The sequence below is a fragment of the Panulirus ornatus genome, chromosome 7, assembly GCF_036320965.1.
Source record: "Panulirus ornatus isolate Po-2019 chromosome 7, ASM3632096v1, whole genome shotgun sequence".
Lineage (NCBI taxonomy): Eukaryota > Metazoa > Arthropoda > Malacostraca > Decapoda > Palinuridae > Panulirus > Panulirus ornatus.
The window spans coordinates 29,156,355-29,180,457 of NC_092230.1; the positions used below are offsets into that span (position 1 = coordinate 29,156,355).

Below are 24,103 nucleotides of genomic sequence, written 5' to 3' on the forward strand. Positions count from 1 at the left end.
TAGAACTACACAGACACTTCGCCAATCCTCAAGCACGTCGCCATGAGCTATACATACGTTAGAATCCAAACTAACCTGTCAACAAAGCACTCACCCTTTTCTCATGAAATTCGTCTATAGTCCCATCCACTCCAGCAACTTTAGGCAAGACTTTCACTCTTCGCATATCTCTTCTAAAATATCATGTCGCCGTGTACTGGGTTTTACCCTACACACACACACACACACACACACACACACACACATATATATATATATATATATATATATATATATATATATATATATATATATATATATATATATGTATTTTATTTATGTCCTCCGCGTTAGCGAGGTAGCGCAAGGAAACAGACGAAACAATGGCCCATCCCACCCACATACACATGTATATACATACACGTCCACACACGCAACTATACATACCTATACATCTCAACGTATACATATATATACACACACAGATATATACATATATACACATGTACATAATTCATACTGTCTGCCCTTATTCATCATCGCCATCCCGCCACACATGAAATAACAACCCGCTCCCCCCTCATGTCCGCGAGGTAGCACTAGGAAGACAACAAAGGCCCCATTCATTCACACTCAGTCTCTAGCTGTCATGTAATAATGCACCGAAACCACAGCTCCCTTTCCACATCCAGGCCCCACAGAACTTTCCATGGTTTACCCCAGACGCTTCACATGCCCTGGTTCAATCCATTGACAGCACGTCGACCTCGGTATACCACTTCGTTCCAATTCACTCTATTCCTTGCACGCCTTTCACCCTCCTGCATGTTCAGGCCCCGATCACTCAAAATCTTTTTCACTCCATCTCTCCACCTCCAATTTGGTCTCCCACTTCTCGTTCCCTCCACCTCTGACACATATATCCTCTTGGTCAATCTTTCCTCACTCATTCTCTCCATGTGACCAAACCATTTCAAAACACCCTCTTCTGCTCTCTTAACCACACTCTTTTTATTACCACACACCTCTCTTACCCTATTATTACTTACTCGATCAAACCATCTCACACCACATATTGTCCTCAAACATCTCATTTCCAGCACATCCACCCTCCTCCGCACAAGTCTATCCATAGCCCACGCCTCGCAACCATACAACATTGTTGGAATCACTATTCCTTCAAACATACCCATTTTTGCTTTCCGAGATAATGTTCTCGAATTCCACGCATTCTTCAAGGCTCCCAGAATTTTCCCCCCCTCCCCCACCCTATGATTCACTTCCGCATCCATGGTTCCATCCGCTGCCAAATCCGCTCCCAGATATTTAAAACACTTCACTTCCTCAGTTTTTCTCCATTCAAACTTACCTCCCAATTGACGTGACCCTCAACCCTACTGTACCTAATAACCTTGCTCTTATTCACATTTACTCTAAACTTTCTTCTTTCACACGCTTTCCCAAACTCAGTCACCAGCTTCTGCAGTTTCTCACATGAATCAGCCACCAGCGCTGTATCATAAGCGAACAACAACTGACTCACTTCCCAAGCTCTCTCATCCACAACAGACTGCATACTTGCCCCTCTTTCCAAAACCCTTGCATTCACCTCCCTAACAACCCCATCCATAAACAAATTAAACAACCATGGAGACATCACACACCCCTGCCGCAAACCTACATTCACTGAGAACTAATCACTTTCCTCTCTTCCTACACGTACACATGCCTTACATCCTCGAAAATACTTTTCACTGCTTCCAACAACTTGCCTCCCACACCATATATTCTTAATACCCTCCACCTCTATCAACTCTATCATATGCCTTCTCCAGATCCATGAATGCTACATACAAATCCATTTGCTTTTCTAAGTATTTCTCACAACATTCTTCAAAGCAAACACCTGATCCACACATCCTCTACCACTTCTGAAACCACACTGCTCTTCCCCAATCTGATGCTCTGTACATGCCTTCACACTCTCAATCGATACCCTCCCATATAATTTACCAGGAATACTCAACAAACTTATACCTCTGTAATTTGAGCACTCACCTTTGTTCCCTTTGCCTTTGTACAATGGCACTATGCAGTCATTCCGCCAATCCTCAGGCACCTCACCATGAATCATACATACATTAAATAACCTTACCAATCAGTCAACAATACAGTCACCCCCTTTTTTAATAAATTCCACTGCAGTGCCATCCAAACCCGCTGCCTTGCCGGCTTTCATCTTCCGCAAACCTTTTACTACCTCTTCTCTGTTTACCAAATCCTCCTTCCTAACCCTCTCACTTTGCACACCACCTTGACCAAAACACTATGTCTGCCACTCTATCATCAAACACATTCAACAAACCTTCAAAATACTCACTCCATTTCCTTCTCACATCACCACTATTACCTCCCCATTAGCCCCCTTCAATGAAGTTCCCATTTGTTCCCTTGTCTTACGCACTTTATTTACCTCCTTCCAAAACATCTTTGTATTCTCCCTAAAATGTAATGATACTCTCTCACGCCAACTCTCATTTCCCCTTTTTTCACCTCTTGCACCTTTCTCTTGACCTCCTGCCTCTTTCTTTTATACATCTCCCACTCATTAAATTATTTCCTTGCAAAAATCCTCCAAATGCCTCTCTCTTCTCTTTCACTAATAATCTTACTTCTTCATCCCACCATTCACTATCCTTTCTAATCTACCCACCTCCCACGCTTCTCATGCCACAAGCATCTTTTGCGCAAGCCATCACTACTTCCCTGAATGCATCCCATTCCTCCCCCACTCCCATTACCTCCTTTGTTCTCACCTTTTTCCATTCTGTACTCAGTCTCTCCTGGTAATTCCTCACACAATTCTCCCTCCCAAGCTCACTTACTATCACCACTCTCTTCACCCCAACATTCTCTCTTCTTTTCTGAAAACCTCTACAAATCTTCACCTTCGCCTCCACAAGATAATGATCAGATATCCCTCCAGTTGCACCTCTCAGTGCATTAATATCCAAAAGTCTCTCTTTCGCACGCCTATCAATTAACACGTAATCCAATAATGCTCTCTGGCCATCTCTCCTACTTATCCCAATCACCAGTCCTTTTTCAGCACATATATCTACAAGGTCTTCACCATTTCCATTTACAACACTGAACACCCCATGTATACCAATTACTCCCTCAACTGCCACATTACTCACCTTTGCATTCAAATCACCCAGCACTATAACCCGGTCTCGTGCATCAACACCACTAACACACTCATTCAGCTGCTTCCAAAACACTTGCCTCTCATGATCTTTCTTCTCATGCCCAGGTGCATATGCACCAATAATCACCCATCTCTCTCCATCAACTTTCAGTTTTACCCATATCAATCTAGAGTTTACTTTCTTACATTCTATCACATACTCCCACCACTCCTGTTTCAGGAGTAGTGCTACTCCTTCCCTTCCTCTTGTCCTCTCCCTAACCCCTGACTTTACTCCAAAGATATTCCCAAACCACTCTTCTCCTTTACCCTTTAGCTTCGTTTCACTCAGAGCCAAAACATCCAGGTTCCTTTCCTCAAACATACTACCTATCTCTCCTTTTTTCTCATCTTGGTTACATCCACACACATTTAGACACCCCAATCTGAGCCTTCGAGGAGGATGAGCACTCCCCGCGTGACTTCCTCTTCTGTTTCCCCTTTTAGAAAGTTAAAATACAAGGAGGGGAGGGTTACTAGCCCCCCGCTCCCGTCCCCTTTAGTCGCCTTCTACGACACGTGAGGAATGCGTGGGAAGTATTCTTTCTCCCCTATCCCCAGGGAAAATGATTTGGTAAACAGAGAAGAGGTAGTGAAAGCTTTGCGGAAGATGAAAGCCGGCAAGGCAGCAGGTTTGGATGGTATTGCAGTGGAATTTATTAAAAAAAGGGGGTGACTGTATTGTTGACTGGTTGGTAAGCTTATTTAATGTATGTATGACTCATGGTGAGGTGCCTGAGGATTGGCGGAATGCGTGCATAGTGCCATTGTACAAAGGCAAAGGGGATAAGAGTGAGTGCTCAAATTACAGAGGTATAAGTTTGTTGAGTATTCCTGGTAAATTATATGGGAGGGTATTGATTGAGAGGGTGAAGGCATGTACAGAGCATCAGATTGGGGAAGAGCAGTGTGGTTTCAGAAGTGGTAGAGGATGTGTGGATCAGGTGTTTGCTTTGAAGAATGTATGTGAGAAATACTTAGAAAAGCAAATGGATTTGTATGTAGCATTTATGGATCTGGAGAAGGCATATGATAGAGTTGATAGAGAGGCTCTGTGGAAGGTATTAAGAATATATGGTGTGGGAGGAAAGTTGTTAGAAGCAGTGAAAAGTTTTTATCGAGGATGTAAGGCATGTGTACGTGTAGGAAGAGAGGAAAGTGATTGGTTCTCAGTGAATGTAGGTTTGCGGCAGGGGTGTGTGATGTCTCCATGGTTGTTTAATTTGTTTATGGATGGGGTTGTTAGGGAGGTAAATGCAAGAGTTTTGGAAAGAGGGGCAAGTATGAAGTCTGTTGGGGATGAGAGAGCTTGGGAAGTGAGTCAGTTGTTGTTCGCTGATGATACAGCGCTGGTGGCTGATTCATGTGAGAAACTGCAGAAGCTGGTGACTGAGTTTGGTAAAGTGTTTGGAAGAAGAAAGTTAAGAGTAAATGTGAATAAGAGCAAGGTTATTAGGTACAGTAGGGTTGAGAGTCAAGTCAATTGGGAGGTGAGTTTGAATGGAGAAAAACTGGAGGAAGTGAAGTGTTTTAGATATCTGGGAGTGGATCTGGCAGCGGATGGAAGCATGGAAGCGGAAGTGGATCATAGGGTGGGGGAGGGGGCGAAAATTCTGGGGGCCTTGAAGAATGTGTGGAAGTCGAGAACATTATCTCGGAAAGCAAAAATGGGTATGTTTGAAGGAATAGTGGTTCCAACAATGTTGTATGGTTGCGAGGCGTGGGCTATGGATAGAGTTGTGCGCAGGAGGATGGATGTGCTGGAAATGAGATGTTTGAGGACAATGTGTGGTGTGAGGTGGTTTGATCGAGTGAGTAACGTAAGGGTAAGAGAGATGTGTGGAAATAAAAAGAGCGTGGTTGAGAGAGCAGAAGAGGGTGTTTTGAAGTGGTTTGGGCACATGGAGAGAATGAGTGAGGAAAGATTGACCAAGAGGATATATGTGTCGGAGGTGGAGGGAACGAGGAGAAGAGGGAGACCAAATTGGAGGTGGAAAGATGGAGTGAAAAGATTTTGTGTGATCGGGGCCTGAACATGCAGGAAGGTGAAAGGAGGGCAAGGAATAGAGTGAATTGGAGCGATGTGGTATACCGGGGTTGACGTGCTGTCAGTGGATTGAATCAAGGCATGTGAAGCGTCTGGGGTAAACCATGGAAAGCTGTGTAGGTATGTATATTTGCGTGTGTGGACGTATGTATATACATGTGTATGGGGGGGGGGTTGGGCCATTTCTTTCGTCTGTTTCCTTGCGCTACCTCGCAAACGCGGGAGACAGCGACAAAGTATAATAAAAAAAAAATAATATATATATATATATATGTATATATATATATATATATATATATATATATATATATATATATATATATATATATATATAGATGGATAGATAGATAGATAGATAGATAGATAAATAGATAGATAGATAGATAGATAGATAGATAGATAGATATAGATACCCATTCATGGCATATACCAAGATAGTGGCAAATGCTTTCTGACTGTTTATTAGCACACAGTTGATCCCTCTACTGCTTTCATGTAGGCTACCGATCCCTTCTCTCTCAAGATGCCGTCCCAAGATCTCTTTTACCGTGACTCCTTGTTGCTTCTCACTGAGGAAGTAAGTGCCTTAGCAAATACTCCTCTCATTTCTTCTTGATTATTTGTCTGTCGCTGACTGTGCTTTTCGGCGATACCAATCTACGATTCAGCGAGTTGCCTGCCTCTTTTACCATCTTATATATAGGCACGACATTTGATCTCCACATTGTGCTGTCCGCTTGTAATGCCGACTTCTTTGTACATTCCTAAATATAACTGAAACGACACTCTTTCCAGAATGTTCGCTCTAGTCTAGTACAACAAAAATACACAGTGTAAGCTTATACTGACAAAAGACACGCAGTTTGTATCAGAAGAAGAAGTACAGGAGACCCACATAGAAATCCGCAGTATTAGGTAAGCCTGGCGTGGTATTTTATGTGCAAATTGTTTACTTCTTTCTGTAACAGACACTGCGCATCTTCTACAGCTGTGAGATTAAGTTGCTATGGTTCTGTGGAGCGCGACCCGAGTTTTCTTTCTCAAACCTTAAGGTTTGAGCTAGGTTAGGTAAATTAAATGTAGGCTAGGATATGTTAGATGAGGTTAGGTTACGAAAGAATTTCTCCATGGCGTCATTCATACTTTTTACCGACTGGTGCCGTGTCATTTTTGCTCTTCAGTAATCGTAGCCGAGATTTTGCCAAAGGTGCCTTTTCTGTTATGTGCATACGCGCTCCAAGAGTGTGCAGAAAAACTTGCGTCATTTCGTATGTTCTTTTAATTTCAACTATTTTCTTTAGTACAAATTTAACGCGTAGACGATCAAGCTACATATCATGTAATGGACCGGACTTCCTGGGTAACCTCCGAGTGGTAGGGTAAGTGAGAGTGCTGTTGGGTAGCATCGGGCGGGTGGGCCAGCCAGCCACTCACTAATATGTGCTAACACGCGACCCCACCACCACTTTCTCCTTCCTACATTATTTTTCGTGCGTCATAGATGGTTTCGGGCCAGGGGCAGTCGTCCGTGTAAGCTCCTTGCAGTAATACACGACAGTACAGTCATGTATCTCCGTGAACGCATCGAAATGACAACAGGTTGGCAGCGGTGCATGTAAACACACCCTTTGATCGACGAGGAGAATCCACAGCAGAACAAATTGCCAATTGTAGGAGTTGAGTTGTGTCCTTTCCGGAGGTTCTTGTCAACTGACTGCAGCTTATATTTCATCCGTATCAAATCCCTAAATGATGAAATACCAAAAGAACCTAACTCAATGTCTCATGTACCTATTACTTCTATCTACATAATCCATCTGTGTCTGACCTGGGTTCCAATAAGGCATCTCGTACATTTGTTGATCTAGTGGGCAGCTACACTGCAAGGCCAGAAAAAGAGTGAGCTTGTAGGGCAGGGAGAGCGTTCTAACCTGTGACGTAGCTCTCCTGGCAGTCCACCAATACCCCGACACCTACTACCGCCACTGCTAATAATAAGAACATTTGAAGTTATGGTTGTTGAAAAGCGACCGGGTAAATTTTGACCAAGTAGCAGCAAGGCGTTCGTTGTCCCACAACCTCTCTTGCCACATGGGGAACTTGATGCCTCTGTTAGAAGATCCACATACTTGTCAAACACACACACACACACACACACACACACACACACACACTACGGGGTGAAGGAGGAGGAAGTGTAAAGTCATTTATGTCTACAGCGGTTGTTATGTAACTACTTTTGGCATGCAGCTGAAAAATGCAAACCGTTAGCCTGACGTGCAGACGAAGCTATTATGGTTGTGAAGACGAAACAGCTTACGTACAACTGTGTCAGCCGTTTATTCGCGCCTGTTTACTCCCTCGGAAAATTTACTCCGTTACTTTCTTGTATTCTTGTCAGCCGGAGCTGTCGTGTGTCAAGATTACCTAATGTCTGATATCTATAGCCTACATTTCTAAGCTGCGTAGGGAATTGGCTACTCAGACAGCATTTGATCACCTCCCTCGCCGCGTGGTGTGCGTGCGCCAGATGTACTGATGTAACACATTCCCCTCCGTACTTTAGCTCTTACATATGTAATGTTATCTCAGCAGGGCGTCAGCGCCTTAACCATTATTAGGCACAGCGGTAGCTGTTGAAGATTATACGTAGTTCTGGTGTGAAACCATAATATGAACAGTGCATTCTGCTTAAGTCCACTTTAGTGTCATTTGGCTGGCGTGTCCAACAGGAGTTACTCTCTCTCTCTCTCTCTCTCTCTCTCTCTCTCTCTCTCTCTCTCTCTCTCTCTCTCTCTCTCTCTCTCTCTCCCCTTTGGTTAGTGCAGATGTACCTGCCACGTCACAATTATTGGCCAGGACTACCACCTCCTCGCCGTATTTACGACCGTATAGGTGTAAACTATATGTGCCAGTGATGTATGTATGAATGAAGCTGCAGGTCTTTAGTCGGACAGATCGCCAGAAAATGTTTGTTAGATTGTTAACCAACTGTCTCACAGCGAACTAAATGCTTTCCTCAAACAGAGTTAGAGAACAACTTTGGTTTCTCTGAAGAATCTATGTAAGATTTATGTTGTGTGTTAGGCGGGGAGAGAGAGAGAGAGAGAGAGAGAGAGAGAGAGAGAGAGAGAGAGAGAGAGAGAGAGAGAGAGAGAGAAATCGTACTCATTCTTTTTGTGATCTTTCCACTGCTTGAGGAGTTAATGACAGTGCTTGATGTTTCAAATGCTACTAACCATACTAATACTTTAAGTTCCAGTGGCATTGTTACTTCTTTAAGTAATAAACCAATTGGAAAAAGTGATTATATGATGCTGGAGTCTGTTCACGTCGCTAATGAGAATAGATAAAGAGCGATGTAACACAATCAAAAGATGATATGATTTCGTGGACATTGCATAGAACTCAACGTAACTTACAATAGGAAATGTAGTTCACAGTAACCAGGAAACCAGGGGCTGTAGTAGAAAGTTTTGTGATATCTTAAGGAGGAGTAGGAACATGGGTACCTTTAGCCTCAGATATAGATGGAAGGGTATAGAAGTAGACGTAGTTTGATGAAATATGTCAAAAAGCGAAGGCGCTTAGCGATGTAGCGATGCGCTGTGACAATGATACAGGCGAAACCCTAGCCAGCAAACGTCTGAAAGGAAGGTATAAGAGAGTAAGAAACGATAACAGTAAGATAAAAAAAAAAGAGGCACAATGAAACTGAAAAGAATATCGTGCTCAGGGTAGACAGTTCAAAGCTTTCTCAAATTTGATAATGTTAGATTGTTAAATTGTTAGTAAAAGAACAGCTGATAAGACTGAGGGAGTCAGAGGGAAAAGCTGTAGACTATGATGTAAATGTGTGACAGCAACTGAATGAAAAGTTCAAGAGGCTTTTGCAGTAGAAAATACTATAGCTCCAGTACAAATAGCATGGAACGGGGAGGAAGTCTTGGAAAACATTGTGATATCCAGAAATGGCAGAAACATAACACTGAAGGAGGGTCTTAATTCTTATAAAGCTGGTGGTCTAGAAGAAATATCCTAAAGTGTGTTGAAAATACATGCACTTAATAAACCACATGAGACGACGTTCAAGATGTAAGCGTAGAAAGATAAAAGTGCCAAGGGAATGGAAGAGGGCAAGCGTTTCATACCTGTCCTAAGAAGAGAAAGATAGATCAGGAGAATACGATCAGCTACAGACCAGCCTCCCAATCGAGTATCGCCTGTAAATTACCGGAAATAATTATCGGAAAACAAAATGGATAACTTCTTGCAGAGACGAAAGTACTTAAGTGCGATACAGTGGGTGTCGGGGAAAGGTAATTATGTGTAACGAACGTCTGAGATTTCTGGAGTGAGTGAGCTCAGCTTTACACGAAAGAGGAGGCTGGGGGATTCTTTGTATGTGGACTACTGGAACATATTTGACATTATACCACTAAGGAGGTTATCAAATAATATGGGTATTCAAGAAGGAATAAGAGGGTGAGGAGGTTCACACGCATAAACACTCAGTTTAATATTTGAACGATACAGCTCAACAGTGAGTACGAAAGGGCAAGGTGCGCGTGTTAATGTGTTGACTGTGAAGTGAAGCCTAGCTCCGTTTGAGTCCGTTGCTGCACCCCGCCAGCTGTCCACCCTTGGTCGGCGTTGATTGGTCGGCCCAGATCACGCCAGGTCCACGCGTGTGCTCGAGCTCGACGAACGACGGTTCAAGACCAAAGTGGCTCGGCTCGCCACAAGGGAATAATTCATCGAAAGACGTAGGGATAAGACAACCCAAATTCTTAACATGGAGTAAGCAAGAAACATAAAGATATCTATATGTATATAGATTTCTTATAGTATAAGAGTGGTAAATGAATGGAATAGACTGAAAGGGAATGCGGACAGCATACAGAAGTGTGAAAAGTTGTAGGCTAAAAAATGTCTTCTAAGATATTGTGTCCCACGAGTGTAAAATTCCCTCTCCGTATGGTGCATATAGGTAATTTCAAATGAGTTATTACATACACACCGTAACATGAATTTTTGTCTACTTGGTTGTAACACAAATGACCCGTGTTCGACTCTAGGATGCCCAGTAGTAACTTGTTTACATTGAATATCTTGTGTAGGCTACATGCTTGAGACATACACATTACTATGGTGTGTTGGGAGTTCATTTAAACTGCTTTCCTAAGCCCGAATGTGAGCGTTAGTTACTTCACCAAGTGGGGATGCGTGATGCATCACGATGTCCGTGAATCAGAAGATGGTTAATGATAATTTCACTTCACTTGCCATGTTGTTTAAAACCTTTAATGTAAATGTTACCTTTAGCAACAATAATACTATAAAGAATATCTTAATCAGTAATTCACCAGAAAATTCTCTTGGATGCATCTATAAAGTGCCATGTGGAAATTATGATAAATTTTATGTTGGTCAGACTGGTAAGGATCTTTCTGTTAGACTTAAGCAACATAAATATAGTATAAGAACGGGACGAGAATCAAATGCCTTGTTTAATCACGTTAAAAACTATGATCATTGTATTGACTGGAGTAATGCCATCTCAGTTATTAACTCTAAACTCTAAAACCAAGAGAAATATCATTGAATCTTCTATTATTGAATACACAAAGAATTATAATCTTGATATTAGTGATGGTCTATACAAATTAGATAACTTTATTGTTGGTAAAATTTTTAAAATAAGTTTATGAACGCTCGTTGTATGTTTTGGACAATCACATGTTTACCAAATGGCGTCCTAGCTTCGTCTCTTCGATGTATATCATCTGACTTATATTTCTCTGTTGTCTCCCCCTGATGATGTGATTATTACACGAAAGTGCACTTGGGAACTTATCGTGTTTCATTTTGCCCGTGGACTCATAGGAATATATATATATATATATATATATATATATATATATATATATATATATATATATATATATATATATATATATATAGACCTGTGTGAGGAAGTACCAGGAGAGACTGAGTACAGAATGGAAAAAGGTGAGAACAATGGAAGTAAGGGGAGTGGGGGAGGAATGGGATGTATTTAGGGAATCAGTGATGGATTGCGCAAAAGATGCTTGTGGCATGAGAAGAGTGGGAGGTGGGTTGGTTAGAAAGGGTAGGGAGTGGTGGGATGAAGAAGTAAGAGTATTAGTGAAAGAGAAGAGAGAGGCATTTGGACGATTTTTGCAGGGAAAAAATGCAATTGAGTGGGAGATGTATAAAAGAAAGAGACAGGAGGTCAAGAGAAAGGTGCAAGAGGTGAAAAAAAGGGCAAATGAGAGTTGGGGTGAGAGAGTATCATTAAATTTTAGGGAGAATAAAAAGATGTTCTGGAAGGAGGTAAATAAAGTGCGTAAGACAAGGGAGCAAATGGGAACTTCGGTGAAGGGCGCAAGTGGGGAGGTGAAAACAAGTAGTGGTGATGTGAGAAGGAGATGGAGTGAGTATTTTGAAGGTTTGTTGAATGTGTTTGATGATAGAGTGGCAGATATAGGGTGTTTTGGTCGAGGTGGTGTGCAAAGTGAGAGGGTTAGGGAAAATGATTTGGTAAACAGAGAAGAGGTAGTGAAAGCTTTGCGGAAGATGAAAGCCGGCAAGGCAGCAGGTTTGGATGGTATTGCAGTGGAATTTATTAAAAAAGGGGGTGACTGTATTGTTGACTGGTTGGTAAGGTTATTTAATGTATGTATGACTCATGGTGAGGTGCCTGAGGATTGGCGGAATGCGTGCATAGTGCCATTGTACAAAGGCAAAGGGGATAAGAGTGAGTGCTCAAATTACAGAGGTATAAGTTTGTTGAGTATTCCTGGTAAATTATATGGGAGGGTATTGATTGAGAGGGTGAAGGCATGTACAGAGCATCAGATTGGGGAAGAGCAGTGTGGTTTCAGAAGTGGTAGAGGATGTGTGGATCAGGTGTTTGCTTTGAAGAATGTATGTGAGAAATACTTAGAAAAGCAAATGGATTTGTATGTAGCATTTATGGATCTGGAGAAGGCATATGATAGAGTTGATAGAGATGCTCTGTGGAAGGTATTAAGAATATATGGTGTGGGAGGAAAGTTGTTAGAAGCAGTGAAAAGTTTTTATCGAGGATGTAAGGCATGTGTACGTGTAGGAAGAGAGGAAAGTGATTGGTTCTCAGTGAATGTAGGTTTGCGGCAGGGGTGTGTGATGTCTCCATGGTTGTTTAATTTGTTTATGGATGGGGTTGTTAGGGAGGTAAATGCAAGAGTTTTGGAAAGAGGGGCAAGTATGAAGTCTGTTGGGGATGAGAGAGCTTGGGAAGTGAGTCAGTTGTTGTTCGCTGATGATACAGCGCTGGTGGCTGATTCATGTGAGAAACTGCAGAAGCTGGTGACTGAGTTTGGAAAAGTGTGTGGAAGAAGAAAGTTAAGAGTAAATGTGAATAAGAGCAAGGTTATTAGGTACAGTAGGGTTGAGGGTCAAGTCAATTGGGAGGTGAGTTTGAATGGAGAAAAACTGGAGGAAGTGAAGTGTTTTAGATATCTGGGAGTGGATCTGGCAGCGGATGGAACCATGGAAGCGGAAGTGGATCATAGGGTGGGGGAGGGGGCGAAAATCCTGGGGGCCTTGAAGAATGTGTGGAAGTCGAGAACATTATCTCGGAAAGCAAAAATGGGTATGTTTGAAGGAATAGTGGTTCCAACAATGTTGTATGGTTGCGAGGCGTGGGCTATGGATAGAGTTGTGCGCAGGAGGATGGATGTGCTGGAAATGAGATGTTTGAGGACAATGTGTGGTGTGAGGTGGTTTGATCGAGTGAGTAACGTAAGGGTAAGAGAGATGTGTGGAAATAAAAAGAGCGTGGTTGAGAGAGCAGAAGAGGGTGTTTTGAAGTGGTTTGGGCACATGGAGAGGATGAGTGAGGAAAGATTGACCAAGAGGATATATGTGTCGGAGGTGGAGGGAACAAGGAGAAGAGGGAGACCAAATTGGAGGTGGAAAGATGGAGTGAAAAAGATTTTGTGTGATCGGGGCCTGAACATGCAGGAGGGTGAAAGGAGGGCAAGGAATAGAGTGAATTGGAGCGATGTGGTATACCGGGGTTGACGTGCTGTCAGTGGATTGAAGCAGGGCATGTGAAGCGTCTGGGGTAAACCATGGAAAGCTGTGTAGGTATGTATATTTGCGTGTGTGGACGTATGTATATACATGTGTATGGGGGGGGGGGGTTGGGCCATTTCTTTCGTCTGTTTCCTTGCGCTACCTCGCAAACGCGGGAGACAGCGACAAAGTATAATAATAAAAAAAAAAAAAAAATATATATATATATATATATATATATATATATATATATATATATATATATATATATATATATATATATATATATATATATATATATATTATATATACATATACTATTTCAGTAGTCGTTGGACACCAAAATTCTTAGTCAAAAGAAATTTTAAAGAAAGAAATAGAAACAACTTGGGTGTGAAAATCCTTGAATCGCCATTATGTAACCCACCAGGATATATTGTTCAGTTTAGGAATGGGGAAGGCATCGAGGTAAGGGTGACACAGAACGTGCAAGTGAGGAAGGCAGGTATTCATAGTCGTGGGAAAGTACACTGTTGAGCCTCAGCGGCGGTGGAGTGAGGACAATTACTGGTCGAAAAAGTAATATAGTAGAAAACGGAACCATTCTTGAAGAAACGCCACTATTGATGGCAACTGACGAGAAAGGAAAGTGGAAATTAAAGAGTAAATGCGAATAAGACCAACGTTCTCACATTTACAATTATTCTTATACATTCTGAACAACGCTTACAGAAATTCTAGATTTTGTGGCTCATAATGAGGTGTTGTATATTTTTCTCTGTCAACAGGATATAACGGAGGTTGGATGGGGGTACCTGGGCGGGGACGGGAACACCCCCCTGGCCGAGAGGATCAGGGAAGTGCAGCGCCTCAGAAAGACGGGCAACCTTCCGCCCGTCTACCCCAACGGTTGGTTCGCCGTCGTCGAGTCCAGACAGGTCGCTGTGGCTCAGGTATCTCTCATTCCCTTCGTTACTGTATGATTGAGAGGTGAGGTATGTTTGTTGTCTCACGAATTTATACTTAATTTTCAGGGTTTTTTTTCCTAATAACCTGCATAATTTCTATTCACACGTAACAATTAACTTCTTCCCCATAATGAGTAAGGTATGCTGTGAGTAACATGAGTGATGAGTCTTGTATGTATACGGTAGGTGGTGCCGGTGCAAGTGTTTGGGGAGACGCTGGCCGTGTTTCGCGGGGAAGACGGTGAAGCTCATGTCACGGATGCCTACTGCCCGCACATTGGGGCCAACCTGGCGGTGGGAGGGGTGGTCAAGGGTGACTGTCTCGAGTGCCCCTTCCACGGCTGGCTCTTCAGGGGTTCCGACGGAGCCTGCGTCCACATACCATACTCTTCCAAAGGTCAGCCTGTAACCCTTCCTTCCGTTACACAGAGAAGTGTCTCTATCTAATATCATGAGTAGTGCTAAGGATTTATTCTTCATCATAAAGGTTATGAATTTTATGATATAATTGTGCACGATGTCAGTTAATAGTCTGAGCTACTTCCACTGCAGCCAGAATAAGAGACTTATCCATCGGCAGTGCCCAAGACGGCGAAGGTGAAGAGGTGGGAAAGTCGTGAGGTAAATGGCTTCATCTTCGTATGGCACGACGCTGAGGACCGCCCGCCCATGTGGGAGGTGCCGGAGGTAGTGGAGGTCACTGATGGCACATGGTCCTACCGTGGTCGCACTGTGCACCAGGTCCTTGCTCACATCCAGGTCAGTCACTCGCCTCTCGCCACCCTAGTCCCTTACTTTCTGACAGTACCACTTATTCACTGCCGGTACCACAGACTTGGTAAATAACTTTAGTCTCATAGATGTCTGCCCTTTCTCACTCGCAGACACGAAGAATTGTTGTGTTTGTGTTTGTGATTATCTGTTCATTTATGCGTACAGGGAATTTTACTGTAGTCTCTGTTTCCTCTAATCAATTGCTCCTCCCCGTTAACAACTGTATATATTCTTCATATCACTTCTGATTTCTTTTGCTGACTTGTTTTTGTATTCTCTAAGTGTTCGGTTTCCCCTCACCAAAGAGCAGCCCAGTATCAAGTGTCAAATAAGTTTAGAAATTTAAAGATGTAATCATGACTGGCTCCTTCTGTCTCCCACCTTCATCAACTTCACATCGCTGCTAACACCTCCCTTTAGGTCCGTTGCCTTTCTTCGGCACGGTCACTGTTGCCTGTTGGAGGACCTTCTCAAGAAGCCAGTCTTCTCCAGCAGCTCGTTTTCTGCCAATGGGTTTAGACAGGCCTCCTCCTCAAGAGAGGCTGATCGATTATTTAAGATTATGCGCAACGTCAACAGAAACGGCCATTAGCTGAACCTCAGAAGTGGTATATACTGTAAACAGTTCGTCTGGCATCTTATTCGAGTACCTGAAGACAGTTTTGACAGTGACCACCAAGTTTATGAATTACTTCCTTTTTCTACTGTCTTAACAAGTTGGCCATTCCATCAACCCTTAAAATCCCTCTTACATGTAGACCCTTGTAATTTTGCTTCCTGGAAGATGCGAGTCATGACCTGGTCTGGTGTCTTCCTCTGTCCTGCATGTGACTGGGTCTAGCTTCATTAATCCATGAACCTGATCCAAGCTGGAACATGTCTTGGTCTCATTGTAAGTTATCATAATCCTATACACTCCTTATCTACTTGATAAGTTAAATGTAACTGACTCACATCAAGGTATGATTCAAGCTCTCCTTGCAAGTGATTTTGCATAGATCAGGAAACAGCAGTGATCTCAAAGTCCACGTGGGACACCGCGAATTTAATTATGTACTACTACTATGTCCATTACCACAGGGGTTAACTCCCTCGTATTTTACCACGATGGTTAACTCCATCAGGTTGCTGACCAACCTCTGCAGCTTGTTTTCGTCCAATTGTACGCTTCTGGTGTCGTGTATTTTCTTTCCTTCAATTTATTACATAAAGATGTTTTGAGTTTATCTTGTTCGTGCTATCAGTTTGTGTCCGCAGCTCTATAATAAGGTTTTCGTGGAGTTACAACTTTCCTGATGTTCTGGCGTTGCAATCCTCCTCATCCTTCAGGCGAAACATTTTAACTTGGTTATCTCGTTGATTTCTCTCTTAAATGGATCTAATTGAGCCTTCTCTTTGCACATGTTTGTGCTTGATAATACAAATGCTGTCATCATTTAGTTTCTCGTTTTTCCTCCTTTCAAGCAGCGCATATTTATCAAATTTGGTCTCTCAGATGTCTCTTCGAACACCGCTCAGTCTCAAAATATTTCGACTGGAGATCTGCTTGTAGTATTATTGCTTCATATGGGTATTATTTACTTGAAGATATGTTTTTCCAAACGGTGTGGTATGGATGCGGATGTTAGACTTCGAAAGCAATCTCTGTGGATGATTTGTGGCGTGAGGCGGGTTGATCTTCAGACAAAAGTGTGGTAGTAACCACAGTGTAATTGAGATGGCCAAACAGGGTGTGCTGAAATAATCTGGGTACATGGAGAGGATGAGTGAAGACTGATGAATAGAATCAATGTATCAGAAGCGGAAGGACCATCGGAGAAGGGAAGACAGAGGAGGAAGTGGAGTGAAGGCCTTGGGATACCGGGGCCTGAATATTTAGGAGTGTGAGAGATGTGACTTGGACGACAAATATTGAATCAGTGTGGTTCATTTCGTAAGGGAGCGGTCTGCTGTCACAGCGGGCTGAGCCAGGTCAGTATGAAGTCTGCAGAGTAAATCGTGGAGTACTCTGTGGGGTCTGGATGTGGATGGTAGTCTCTGGTTTCAAAGGAGCGTACATGACAGCTAGAGACTGGATGTGGATAATTGTGACCACTGGTCATTTGTTCCTGGCGCTGCCTCGCTAAAGCAGGAGAGGCAATTCAAATTACATTAATTTGAATGTAGAGAGAAAGAAAATTAAGACTGGTTTTATGAGACGCCATTCCTGTAAAACTTAGTTTTCATAAAACTTTGATAGAAAGTTAAGTTACTACTAAAGGTTTTTCCTTCATCTTTCAGGAAATCCCCGAGAACGGCGCCGACCTGGCTCATCTAGGCCATCTTCATGTACCCAGTATTTTCAAGGGTTCTGACCTCAGAGACATCTTTGCTCACAACCAGGTACCTAGGCGGCTGTCAGAGTACAAATGAGAATCTGAATAAAAGCTGATTATCCTGAAATTTTGAACCTATAGAAATTTGTGATCAGGAATATAGAAGTTAGAAAGAAAAATACTGTCACCTGAAAGTGGATATGTACAGTTAAAAAATGAAATAGATATTAAAGAGCTGGAAAGTGTTTCTTGAAGACACTCATATTAGCAAGGAAGGAAAACTTGGGTAGATGTAGGTGACTAATCTTTTGTGTTGTTGTATCTACCCAGGTGCTAGACCTGGCCAAACACTCGTGGCATGGAGAGTGGCAAGTGAGATCCGCTCCAGATTCACACACAGCCGACCTTACCGTCACACATGCCTTCACCGTCTTCGGTGGCAAGTTCAAACTCTTCACCATGACTGTCAGAGCTGAACAGGTAAAAGAAAACAGGCATGATTAGATAGTTCACTACAGTAAAGTACTAACGGCCGTAAACACCTATATTCACTCCACCATAGACAAACACAATCTACACTTCACCCTTGACACCATTGGCCTTTGACGTGGCCCTTAGAAGTCAGGTCAAAGGCCAATTTCACTGCACCCTCACCTTCTCTACATCCTTGCCACCATTAGCCTTTGACCTGACTCTATGAGTGCCTATTGTTGGTAAGAAAAATTGAGAAAGGAAAAGAAACAAAAACAAATTGTTACTATTTCTTTCCCTTGATATCTATTATTTACTCACCTGGCTACATCATTTCCTCCCGCCCTCCAGGTTGGTCCTGGTCTGGTCCATCTCCACTTCAACACAGCCTTGGGTTCGGGTGTGCTCGTCCAAACAGTCACGCCGCTAGAGCCACTGAGACAGAAGGTTGTCCACCATTTCTATTCGTCCAGGTCATTCATCGCTCCATACGCCAAGTTCGTCCTGTTCTCAGAGGCCCGCCATGTAAGTACCAGCTGACATGATCATGTGAAATTATGTAGAATAAGATGTCCTACGTTTTCTGTGTTGTGTACCATTACCTTAAATTTAAGGTAATAACCGCCTTCATTGTCTTGCTTAAAGTTTGATTTTGATATTAGTACTTTTTTTAAGGTAATAGTCCCCCTTATTGTCGCTCTTAATCCTTATTTCAAATTTGAGTACCTATTTAAGGTAATAGTCCTCCCCTGTAATATCAATCTTAAACTTTAATATCTATTTGTGTACCTGGTACCACTCCCCCTATATTATTCTTAACCCTATATATGTTGCCTGAGACGGCATGGACAACAGAGGCCCTATTCAAGGCCATCCCATGCCCCTGAACCAAGGCATGTGAAGCGTCTGGGATAAACCATGGAAAGTTTTGTGGGGCCTGGTTGTGGAAAGGGAGCTGTGGTTTCGGTGCATTGCACATGGCAGTTAGAGACTGAGTGTGAACGAATGTGGCTTTTTTTCTTTTTTTTTGTCTTTTCCTAGCGCTACCTCGCTGGAGGTGCGGTGGGGGCTGTTTCCTGTGTGGTGGTGTGGCGACGGGAATTGAATGAAAACATGAAGTATGAATATGTACATGTGTATATATGTATATGTGTGTATGAGTGGTTGGGCCATTCTTCGTCTGTTTCCTTGCGCTACTTCGCTGACGCGGGAAATGGCGATTAAGCATAATCAGTCAATCGTATTATATGTATATATATATATATATATATATATATATATATATATATATATATATATATATATATATATATATATATATATATATATATATCCTAACCTGAGCCAGGTAACCATTTTATCGACAAATTCCCGTGGGTCGATGAACAGCTGGTATGAGTGTGGACCGACTGCCGCAACCAGAATTCGAACCTATGCGCTTGACCCAAGGCGGCCCGTGGACGCAAACCGCTACACCAGGGAAGTAACCCCTTAAACCTAAGTGATTCTTATTTCTACGTTTTCTTTTTTCTTTTGCTTTTTCCAGTTTGAGCGAGACGTTATGGTGTGGAATAACAAGCAGTTCATGTCCCAGCCGCTCTTAGTCTCGGAAGATCGCCTCATCCTCAGATTCCGTCGATGGTATAACCAGTTTTACTCTGATAATAGCCCCAAATTCACCTTCAGGAAGGACAACTACGAGTGGTAATTTCCCTCAAGTGATCACTGTCGTCCATTGATCATCAGTTATGTGACACGGAATCAATGTTTGAGTGGGAGGGGAAGCCTCCCAGGATTTGTTTGAGCTGTGAGGTAAAAGCAGAGTTTCGAGTCAAATTTGTTATCTCCTCTGAGGGATTAGTGAATGCTTTTGTTGATGAAATAGTTCCAATGATTTACATCGTAAGAATGTAACTTTATTGTGAATATGTTGTAATGGTTTAGAATCTATAAAGTTATCGTAAAGATTCAGAAACTATGAACTTATAGTATAAGGGGGTTCAGACACAAAGGTTTAGGTCCCAGCTGTAACATATGCTTATCATTTGCCAAGTATTATTAATCCCAGACATTTGTAAACAAAAATGAAATTAAGACCATGATCTGTATAATGTGATCAAATCATTAGGCAAGACAAGTGATAAACATGGTACTGATGGTACACAATAAATGTAGTTTGTGAAAAAAAAAGAGTAATTTACAAAATGATACACGTACCTTTTGATTTAGTGGATAGCATTTGTTTCTATTAGATAAAAAGAAATGGTTGAGTTGTTTTGTGAATAAGGACTCTCCTTGTCATAAGTAAAATAGAGTATTTGTCATTGGTAGTTTGTATGGCATGTAAGGATCAATTGTTTCAATAAACAGTGCACGGATCCATGCTCAATGAAATCTAGGAGTAATATTTATGGATGTCAACGAGTAATTCTTAGCAGGGTAAAAGCTTTTATCATCCACCAACGTCTTCCAATCACAGAGGCACTTCATGGAAACCCATGTTCATTTGATGTCATATTTCGGTCTGTTCTCAGTGCTTATTGATCTTTTTTTTGTGCCAATTCTGATTCAAACAAAAGTTATTTATTACCAAGCAAAAGGCTTGATCAAAATTGCACGTTGGAGTAAACCAGAGACCACACGGTATGAGTGGCCCCAAAGTGACACGATTTCAATTTCGGGGTCAGGTGCTTGGTTAACCTGTAGTTTATGTCTTTCTTCAACTTTGCCATTGATTAGACTTATATTTATTGTTGTAAAAAAGTACAATACTACACAACATCATTATGATGTAGAAATTGAAAGATATATAGTATACTATTTTAGGGATATGGCCTTATAATTCAAAGTTCAAGCGATGATGGATGATTAAGCTTTCCTATATTAGTAGTAGTAGTTGTAGTTGTAAGTCTAATGCTGTCATTTGTTTAGTCATATCTTCGTAGTAGAATGGATGGGATTCATGCCATTTCATTTGGTGGCCTAAAGTTATGGAGGCTTATAAATGATGAGCCACACTGACGATGTACGAGTAATATAAACTACTCGAATGAGGCTGACATCAGTAGGAATACAACATCTGCTGCTCTCAATATAATGCTCATAATGATTGTATGAGTTATCCTATTTTATATATATATATATATATATATATATATATATATATATATATATATATATATATATATATATATACAACCTGGATAACTGTATACAGATATATATATATATGTATAAAGAGGCATGAATCTCATCAGTCTCCATGTTGGAGTTCTTTTTTTACGTATACTGTTAACTTGTTCTTCTCTTTCATCAATGACTTCCATCTCTCCTCTCTTATTGTCAGGTGCAGTAGAGGTACAAAATAGCTCTTGAAATACAGCGACTGTCAAACTTTTATATGCCCGGTATTGATGTGTCTTTAATGTTTTGTTTTACTAGACTGTATCCTATTACTTCATCCCATTTTGTTATTTTAGCCTTTGGACGTTTCAACTGTTGTTGCTGTATATTGTTCAAGTGTTTATGACTAACCAGCAATTATTTTAATGTAAGAAAAATATAGAAATAATTGAATAAAGAATTTTGTAAGTGAAATCATCATCTAAATTAAAAGTAATAAGAATGATAAAATCAAAAACAAATGTATAGCAATGATTTATCAATTACAAAGAGTAAATATAAAGACGAAAAAAAGCGTTTTCAATGCTTTTCACAGTATACCCGAATTCTCCTCTTTAAGGATACCTTCTACTGAATGCTGTAAGGACTGTGTACTATAGAATCTGGTTTCCTTTCCCCTAGCTTATTTGTGCTTGCTTACTGCCTGCTTATCTTTTTTGTATATAGCTATTCACTATCCCAAACATTTTTTCACCAGACCTTAACTCTTTTTATAGCCAGAACTTAGCTAAAATGGTTAAAGGATATCTGATGAAGGGAATGTAGAATAGACATTTGTAAATAGAATCACTTTTACTCCTGGGTAATTTGAAATCATAATGGGTTGAAGAGGAAAAAAGACTAACACTTATAGAAGTTTGGGTTTCAGCTTCATCATAACTCTTTTTCTGTCAACAATACAGACGTGCACTTTGATGTGCTTATCACGTCTCCCTGGGAAGGAAGGAAGGAAACATTGTTTTTGCCATTTTCTGTTGTTTTTCTCGCGAGCAGTGAGCGCTTACATTCTGGTATTAGAAGGGAGTTGCTTTCGAGCGTGTAGTGAGAGTGTGGTGAAGATTATGTAGTGAAGAAGAGGATGCACTGCAGATGGCTTTGACTTGACCCGTATGGGTCGAAGACAATGAGTGTTTAGAATGTAGCTGAAAATGCCGTCGACTTAGTCAAGATGACCTTTGATCTGAACAGGTTAAAGACCAATGCTTTTGAGGAAGAAATTCAGATTGCCTTTGACTTGACCCATAAGATGAGGGTGTAGTGAAGATGGCCATTGACCTGACCAGTGACATTTAAATCATTGGTCTTTAGTATCAAATGTGATCATGAAAACTGACCACTAAATTGACCCATAAGGGTCAGGTCACAGTCCATCAGTGTCACGGTTGTTGTGAAGGTGTGTTTACTGAGAGCTGGGAACGAGTGGTGACGAAGAAATGAAAATGCACGAAGGTGAAGGGGAAGTGGGAGTCTGGAAGGTTGTTCGGTTCTTGTCGGGTTATTTGAGTGTCTCTGAGTTTTGTCATCGTCCTATTTGTTGTGGGTTGTGGGATCCGTGAGTAGAGGTTACTTTTCTACTTGGTTGGTAGGTAGTTAAAGAGTGGTTAAGTTGGGAAGGGATCTCACGCTGTTCCATAGAAATGAGCGCCGAGCATTTTGAGATGGGGCTTTACCAAGAGGATCATGGCTTGATTGTGATGGTATTTAGTGTTAGAAGTTGTTAGGCAGCCGGTGTTTGTTCTGAATGCACTATGTCATGTGGTTTCCAGGTTTCTTGTATTTACTTTTGAGATGGTAGAAGACCAGGCTGGTGAGGCATAGTTTAAAGTGGAGCAGATGAATTGTGAGATGTTGAGAGCTTACTTGTCTTGTCCAAATCTGGTGCCAGTCAGTGTTCTGAGGGCATATAACTTGAGTGCTGCTTATGTGTTGATGTTATTAGTGTCGAGAGTGAATGTCGTGTGTGTGTTACTTGTGATACCTAGAATATTTGGAGTTTTGTTCATTATATATATATATATATATATATATATATATATATATATATATATATATTTGTGTGTGTGTGTGTGCATTGCACATGACCAGCTGGAGACCGAGTGTGAACGGATGTCACCTTTTTTTCGCCAGTGACGCAGGGGGTGGCGATGCCGTTTCTTGTGGGAAGGGGTGGCGCCGGGAATGGATAAAGGCGAACAACTATGAATATGTACAAGTGTATATATGTCGTGTATATGTTATGTATATGTATGTAGTATATGTACGAGTATGTGCGTGTTTGTTATGAATATGTGTGTATATGAGTAGATGGGTCTTTCTTTGTCTATTTCCTGGCGCTACCTCTCTGACACGGGAAACAGCAATTGAGTATCAGATAGATAAATAGATAAAATGAATAGATAAATAAATAACATATTGGGAACATCGGTGAAGGGGGCAAAAAGGAAAGTGGTAACATGTGGTAATCAAGTGAGGAGATGGAGTGTAAGACATATGTACGAGTAGGAAGAGAGGAGAGTTAAAGGTTCCAAGTGAAGGTCGGTCTACGGCAGGGTTGTGTGATGTCACCACGGTTGTTTATTTGGTTTATGAATGGGGTAGTGAGGTAGGTAAATGCGAGAGTCTTTGAGAGAGGGGCGAGTACGCAGTCTTTGAGAAAGGAGCGAGTATGCAGTCTCTGGGAAATGAATGGTTATGGGAAGTGAGTCAGTTGTTGTTTGCTCATGATACAGCACTGGTGCCAGATTCGATTCAGAAAATGCAGAAGCTGGTGACTTGAGTTTGCAAGAATGTGTGAAAGGAGGAAGTTGAGAGCAAATGTGAATAAAAGCAAGATTGTTAGATTTAGCAGGATTGAGGGACAAGTTAGTTGGGATGTGTGTACGAGTAGAGGAAAATTGTAGGAAGTGGAATATTTTAGATACTCTGGGGTGGACATGACAGCGAATGGAATCATGCAAGTGGAAGTTAGTCATAAGGTTAGTGAAGGGACAAAGGCTCTGAGAGCGCTGAGAAATGTGTGGATCGTTCTCTA

The 24,103-nt window shown here is 41.6% G+C and overlaps 1 protein-coding gene across 1 annotated transcript in view; it reads left to right on the plus strand.

Annotated features, from left to right (window-relative positions):
* The window catches only part of nvd (cholesterol 7-desaturase nvd), an 82,862-nt gene extending 61,272 nt beyond the window's left edge, over positions 1-21,590 (plus strand). Inside the window, exons 3-9 of the mRNA XM_071663385.1 lie at positions 14,150-14,314; positions 14,516-14,726; positions 14,910-15,088; positions 17,384-17,485; positions 17,749-17,898; positions 18,241-18,414; positions 19,436-21,590. Of these exons, the coding sequence (XP_071519486.1) occupies positions 14,150-14,314; positions 14,516-14,726; positions 14,910-15,088; positions 17,384-17,485; positions 17,749-17,898; positions 18,241-18,414; positions 19,436-19,597 (1,143 nt within the window). The 3' untranslated portion in view covers positions 19,598-21,590. The remainder of the gene's footprint in view (positions 1-14,149; positions 14,315-14,515; positions 14,727-14,909; positions 15,089-17,383; positions 17,486-17,748; positions 17,899-18,240; positions 18,415-19,435) is intronic.
* The last annotated feature ends 2,513 nt before the right edge of the window (positions 21,591-24,103 follow it).